Genomic DNA, 7,296 nt, shown 5'->3' with positions numbered 1-7,296 from the left:
GGTGGGGTGGCGGGGCCGGTGGGTGATCTTGTGCTCCCCTCTTCCTTGCACAGTGAACGGGCTGCAGGCGCGGACCTTTGGCGTCTGGACCCTGCTGGCGTCCGTGATCCGCTGTCTCTGCGCCATCGACATCCGCAACAGAACGTACGTAAGGGCCCCGGTGACACCCGCCGGTGGGCTCGCCGGTCACGGCCCGAGCAGCCGGCCTGGAGGGCAGCGCGGGGCAGGCGGGGAAGCGAAAGCTGTTCCGGGACTCTCTAGGGTTGCAAGCTTTCCCCTGAGAAAGCTTAACTAGCAGCGTGGGATTCGGGCAGTAACTGCTGATGCCTCCTGCCTCTGTGAGCATCTGAGCTCTGTTCTTTAGCTCAGACAGAAACTGGGAGATCTGAGAACAGATTTCAGAGCTCCAGCTTGGACAGCATCTTCTGATGGTGCCGCTGCTCTGTGGACATTAAGCTATTGCTAATGCTGTAGCCTGACTGATGCTCGGTGCTTCTTTTCCTGTGAGAGCTCAGCTAAAGACTGTGGTGGGTTGAGAGACCCCCTGCAGTGGTCTTAACCTGCTGTCTTCTTCTCTACCCTCTTATGTAGGGCTGAAAGCAAGACCTGAGGTTCAGCCTGATGCTGTGGTGGGGGTCAGGCAGTTTCTGAGAGGAATTTTCATGCAGGCGGACTCTGAGTCTGTGCTAGACAAAATCTGTGTTGGAGGCTGCTAGAACTCTCTCTTTTGTCACCACCTCCCCCAGCTCCACAGCAGAAGTCACTGTTCACTTGGCAACGTGTCCTTGAATTGCCCAGGCTTGTCTGTTGTAGGAAGGTGCAGGGACTCAATTATCTGTTTTTAGGGAGTGGTTGCAATGCTAATTACCATGAAACCAGTTGTTTCTTAGAAACAATTGTTTCTCTTGAATCTCTTGGACCTGCTCCCTCCCCACAGCTGTGACCCCTAGAGGGTATCAGAGCACAGGTGGGAAGATGCGCTGAGTGGTGCAGCCTGGCATCAGCCATGTCCTGCTGCCCTGGTTCTCTCATCCAGTTCTCACCCTCTTTTTCTGTGTGTACATGCTTCTCACTTCACCGGTGCCCTACCTTTGCTCTCCCTACTTCACCTGCCTGTGGCTTTCAATGCACCATTAAGCACATCACCCAGTTCTCCTTTCAGTTCTTGCTCAGGAAGCTTTTGCACCTTGCTAGGCAATAGACCAAGTACCCTCTGTGCTGCCACAGCAAGGACATGCAGGTTTGCCTCTTGTCCACTCAGCCATGCTCGTGCCCATAGTATGGGCTATATGATAATCTGTTTCTTTCTGCTCTCCAACAGCCTCTATTACATCACACTCTTCACCTTCTTTTTGGCCCTCATTCACTTCCTCTCCGAGGTCTTCATTTTCCACACTGCAGCCTTGACTATTGGAGTTATGGCACCCCTCATGGTAGCAAGTAAGTAGAGCTCTGCATCCTCCCCTCACAAATTCTTCTGTGAAGCTATTACCCCCAGCAGAAAAACTCTCCATGGGACTATGAGCTAAGGGCAAGGAGCGGGATGGTGGGAGGGAATGGCTCGTGTCCAGCATTTTCTACACAACTCATCCTCTGTCTCCATCACAGGTTTCTCTATCTTGGGGATGTTGATTGGGCTGCAGTACCTGGAAGTAGAAGCACTGTCACATAACAAGAAGAAAAACTGAGGCTGAGGGCCCTTTGTAGGTCAGCGTTGTCTGTCTTCACTGCCAAACTTCCACTAAAGCTCAGCTGCACTTCTTCAGGACACCAGTCCCACTGGTGGATCAATGTTGGACTCTGTCAATCATTCTTCATTACCAAGTGTTGTTTCTTGTCCAGGCAGCATTTCAGCTGACTGATGTCAAAGACCAAGTCCCAGAGGAGTCTGTGACACAGGGGGGCAGTTGGTTACTGCCTTCCTGGAGGATAGCAGGGAGTGTCTCAGGTGTGCCCAGGGCACTAAGTGCTTCTCTCCCAGTGTACACTGGGGGAGGAAGTGTGGAGCTACCCAGGACCCACTGAATTCTTCAGACCATAAAGAAAGAACGTATGCTGCCCTAGCACTGCTACGTGATGTGCATGTGTGTGTTCCTTAGGGGCCATTTCTAATAAATGACAGAAAACTACAGGGTGTCATGTCTGTCTTTCTGCTACAGAACAGCAGGTAGAAGATATACAACCACAAACCAAACAGTTTCTACCTATGTTGCAGGATAAACCCCTCTTTACAGCGAATCCACCCTTCCCTGACACCTTCCCTCAAAGTTCCAGGTCTGACTGGTCACATCACGCACACAGAGTTGTTGCAACTCTCAATTCTGCAGCATCCTGGTGACAGCAGACTGCATGCATCTGTGAGCAAGGAGTGTGCTACTTTTCCAGTGAGCTATAACTACAGAGGATGAGAAAGCCAGGAACAGATTACTTAGACCTAGATGAAATAATGGCCAAAGCAGATGGGCAGTGCACAGAAGGTAGGAAGGAACCAGCAGGAAGCTTCCTAGCTGGGAAGATGGTGCATGTGCAGAAGAGAGGAAAAACAGAAGTGAGGAAAAGAGCACAGCAGTAGCACAGACAGAAAGACTTTTTCTATTCTGCAAAACATTTCAGACAATCAAAAGAGCCAGATGTGGACTGTTTCAGCCATTTAATATGAATGTGTCAGGTTTCACTGTACATTTAAATGTTTTCATTTAATATAAAAACTTGTTTTGAAAAGCCATTTTAGATCTCAATTTCAAACTATCAAAGATAGGACTTGAATTTCTATAATGTACCAAAAGCCTGTACAATTTCGTTAAAAAGTTTTGACAAAATAGTATGTCAGAGGGACTATTTTAATCCATTCTATCTGGCCATGGGTTTTGTCCCTCTCCTCCCTCCCCCAAATGATAAATGCAATTGTATCATTTTAGGAGTGTAAGGACACTTGATGTCTCTACCAGTAGAGGGTTGGTGGAAAGGAAGGGGAAGGGATATAAGCACCTGCATTTATGTTCAGAAAACAAACAGCAGCATACAGAAGGCTGTTGTCTATGAGACATGTTTGTAAGAGGGCTGCTTCTCCTGTTCTCTAGTATAGAGTGGGAAGCTTCCATACTGGAGCAAATCTGGATTCCCATCATAATCAAACCTCCTCTCTGTGGCTGTGAAGAGGAACACAGCCTTGGCTGGTTCAATATAAAATTTCACAGAAGTTTTAATGTAGTGTTGAAACACAAAAGGCACTTTATCATTAAGGAGGAAGACACAGACCTCAGCCCAGGGAGCTTGTAGTTTGATTTGCTCCTATTTCTAGTGTACTGATGAGCTGGGCTTAGCCTGGAGCTCCAACATAAGCTGCAGAACTAGTCCTTGCCTCCAGGTAGGAGGAGGCATATCAGTATCATTCCTAATATTTAGGAATATTAGGGCAATGTCAGTGAATTCTGAGCAGAGGTTTATCCATATAACAAAAACAGCTGGCAGTGGCAGTGCTTTGCACTTGCTGCTGATGTGCTGAGGCCTCTACCATCACCAGCACAACACAGAGTATCACAGGTGCTGAGGCAGAGCCATCTTTCCTGAGAGCCAGCTGAAAGCTCTTCCAGATCTACTGGCAGAGTAAGGATGGTCCAGCTTCTGCATTTCATGACACAGCTTGCCTGCAAAAGGAGACAGCCACATGCAGGGTACCACCCTCGTGTGCTCAGGGCCAGCCTGAAAACTATGGCTTTTCTCAGCGTATGTGCTTTTTCTTTTCCAACCATACATGGCGGAATGGGCGGGAGGAACTAGGTTTTCCCAACTTTTCCTCCCAGGAAGCAACGTCTCAGAAACAACAAGATGCAGAGGTATAACTGAACAGAGCAACTCCCTTCTTGTTTTGCTCTTTCACACTCTCCAAAAGCAGTTCCCTGGGCTCCTGTCTGGAGGCTGACCCCCAGCCATGGTGTGCTTCCAACAGGAGGACTGTGTAGGTAGCAAAGCTGGGAATGAAGGGGGCTGCCAGCCCTCCATTTCACAGCTTTGATTCCTCGAGGACTATGGGATCAGTGCAGGCTTCTGGCATCACTTTCTGCAAATCAGACAGATAAAACAGATAAAAACAGTATGGTTAGGATCCTGGGTGGCCAGACTCAAGCTTTGAAGAGATGAGCTGGTCAGAGGCCAGCTAATTTGCAGCTCCTTGCTAATGTGCAGAAATCCCCAAAGAAGAATCACCATCCTCAGAGAGTGCACCTGGTTCCCTCCTCCTTCTCTAGACCCTTCTGCCCAGACAAGGGCCACTGGGGCAGCAGAGCAGAACAAGGGTCCCACTTCCTTTAAGCAACTTGCTATACTCCTCAGATCATAGTAAATTCACAGAAGCTGTACAGGCCCATGTGTCAACCCCACATCCAACTCACTGAAGACATTTCACTGCGACACAAGATCAGCCTTGAAGCAGTAAAGCTGCAGGGCCAGTTCCCTGGGCAAGGGAAAATAACTGGGAACTCCTCCTTCATACCATGGGGCAGCAAAGTGTCTGTGCAAGTACCAGAGACTACCTGCACCCTATGCACCCTCAGCACAGCAACTCTGGCATGTCCGAGGGCCTCTTCAACTCCCAGACAGATTGCTGGTTTTGCACATCTTCAAGTTTTTTCATTCTCATCTCCCGTTCAGGGCTGGCACCCTCTTCCCTGACCCTAGCCTGGACTTAGGGCTGTGATAATTCCAGAGTGGTACAGATAAGGCCTTCTTCATAAGACCTTCTTCAAAGTTCACTACTCATATTTTAAACAGGCATAAGAAATAAAGAGCAAACATACACAAGTTGAACCCTCCTACAGTTTCTTCCCTTAAGATGGGAGGGAGCTGTAGAGTCATTTCCTAGGGGAAAAGCAAGGATAAGTGAGACTGCTGCCCAGTGATTGTTATTCTGGGCTGCATGACACAGCTAAACTTTTGCAATTCCAATTCAGCTTTCCTGGGTGGAGCTTGATGAGCTACTCTGCTGTGCCTTTCTGGGGTGTGTCAGAATTAGAGCAGAGTCTTCTGCTTTCCCCCACAGGATTTCAGATACTTCTCAAAGTCCTGACTTGGGTTACTACAAGACACCATACTTGTCACTGATTCCAAAGCCAGCATGCAGCCTTGTAAGAGTAAATGTGGAGTTCCCCACAGCCTGAGCTCTGAGTTAACTCACTGTGGGGCAAGACTGGTATCTGAGGCGGAAGTCAGAGGTGCACAGGAAAGAGGTTCACAACCTCAGTGCAGTTCAAGAGAACTCCAGGCAGCATGGAAGCAAGAGAAACCAAAGTTTCATTTTGAGTAACCACTTAAACAAACTGCAGGTGAAAAGGCTTTATAGAGGTCACCAGCAATACCCCAAAGCAGGAGTGAGGGCAGAAAAGCTTTAGAGATGCCTGGAAGCAAAAGTCGGTAAGTGCAGAGCCAGTAAGTGCAAAGAGGGAACTCCTACCAGCAGGAGGGGTACGAGGTGTTGTCAGCAGTAGGTGCCAGGGGAAAGCTGCTTTTAGGCTTGGGAGAGAATGAGTCATAGAAGCACTCTGAGCACCTCTGGGTTCTGAACACCACTCATCTGCTGTGGAGTTAAAGGAACAGAGGTTTAAGAGATCAGCCAGCCTGCAGGGCTCCACGGCCTTTGGAAAAGAATGCTGCTCTGGCAGTACTGGAAAAGGGCACACAGACACCCTATGGCTTTGGGACAGGGGTAGAAGACTGCATGCCACACAGTAAGCACAGAAACGGAAAAGTGACATTTGGGAAGCAGGGGATGGGGTACACACCATTTGTAGCTGCTGTGAAAAATTCCAGCAAGTTTTTTCTATAGTCAATATTTCACTAGAGAGTAAGCATGCTACAGCTCACAATGGACTCCAGGAGGCTGCTGAGGGTGGATACTTGCCCTAAGCCAGCATCTAAATCACACTTATGTTGGAAGGAAAAGCAACTTGCTTTTGGGTATTCCATGGAGATCCATCAACACATCTTTGCATCCAGACAAACAACCAACAACAAAAAAATAGGTGCTTGGCCCTGAGCAAGTCCTGACTTATCCAGGACATGGTTTGAGGACACAGCAGAGCCTCAGTGCTGTTTTAAACAAATCCCTTGCTGTGCCTGTACACCTAGAGCGGGTCACTTGTTATGCAAAATCATCTTCTCATCAGTTCTCAGACCTGCTGGTAGCATCACACTGTAGACAACATGTTTAAATTTTATTACAATTCAAAAGCCAGGACAAAGTCTGAAACCACTTTACTCCCTGCTCTCTGCTCTCAATAATAGGTTCTTCACACACAAAAAATTCAATACATCTGCCACTAAGTAAGACTCGCACAACGTAGTCTCAAGTGCCCTGAACACATATTAATGACATTTGCAAGTTTCAAAGAGGCCTAGCAAAGCTCAGTTTCAAGGAAAAGACAGTCCAGCTATTTTAGAATCCTGCACTCTAGCTGATAGCTGCTTTCTGAAAAACCCACACAAGCTTAAAAGTATTTCCAAAGAAATGTTGCCTAAGACTCTTCTTGAACAATTCACTCCTGAGTCAAAACAAACCATGGCAAATCAGCAAAGACACTTATTTCATAATGCAGTGAATGAATGCAGGAAGGTTTGCATGGATGCTGGGAACCAGAAGCCAATGAGCACAGGCTGTACACAATATATAGGCAAGTATAACCTGTACGCTACTATGAAGCCTTAAGGCACAATGTTAGAATGGCTTCAGAAGCACTTAGAACAAAGGCAGCCCACAAAAAGTCTCATTATCATGTAAAAGAGGCATTTATTCCAAGTGTCCTGGGATACAGAAAGCTAACCATGCTGGTGCTCTGAGAACTGAGGCAGACAGAAGTGGGAGGATTGTTGGAACCACTCTACAGAGTTACTAATAGAGGACAATGTGCCCATAATGCCATTAGGCTAATTTAGTTCCCACAACAAATTCTACTAATGGCAACATCTGTTTCATTATAATCATAAGCAGATAAGAGCATTGGTGGAAGACAAATTGCTTGTGAACACAAGGCAGGTCCTGCAGGAAGAAGGGAAAATACCCTGCAGTGTGGACATAGTGGCCACAAGTTCCAACAGGTTGGAAAGGCTGTGATTCCTGGGCAGAGCGTCAAGGCTGATCAGTGCTGACCCTTTTCACTGAAGATACAGCTATAGCAGCAAGTACCTCAGCCTTTTCCTCATCCTTTGTCACTATGTTTGCTTCGCATCCAAAAAAGGATGGAGATACTCCTCAGCCCTCCTTTTGTTGATAATAGATTTACAGAAACATTTTTATTGTCTTTT

At 47.4% G+C, this 7,296-nt stretch overlaps 1 protein-coding gene across 1 annotated transcript in view; it reads left to right on the top strand.

The window, feature by feature from the left end:
• LOC104385499 (chromosome unknown open reading frame, human C14orf1) overlaps positions 1 to 1,688 on the top strand; it is a 2,703-nt gene extending 1,015 nt beyond the window's left edge. The window contains exons 2-4 of the mRNA XM_009993966.1: positions 54 to 144; positions 1,322 to 1,440; positions 1,609 to 1,688. Coding sequence (XP_009992268.1) covers positions 54 to 144; positions 1,322 to 1,440; positions 1,609 to 1,688 — 290 coding nt within the window. The remainder of the gene's footprint in view (positions 1 to 53; positions 145 to 1,321; positions 1,441 to 1,608) is intronic.
• Positions 1,689 to 7,296: the final 5,608 nt, after the last annotated feature.

This window comes from Chaetura pelagica, unplaced genomic scaffold (assembly GCF_000747805.2).
Source record: "Chaetura pelagica isolate M959 unplaced genomic scaffold, ChaPel_1.0 scaffold11, whole genome shotgun sequence".
NCBI lineage: Eukaryota > Metazoa > Chordata > Aves > Apodiformes > Apodidae > Chaetura > Chaetura pelagica.
The sequence above is the reverse complement of the archived record's forward strand: the minus strand, read 5'-3'. Positions and strand labels throughout refer to the sequence as shown.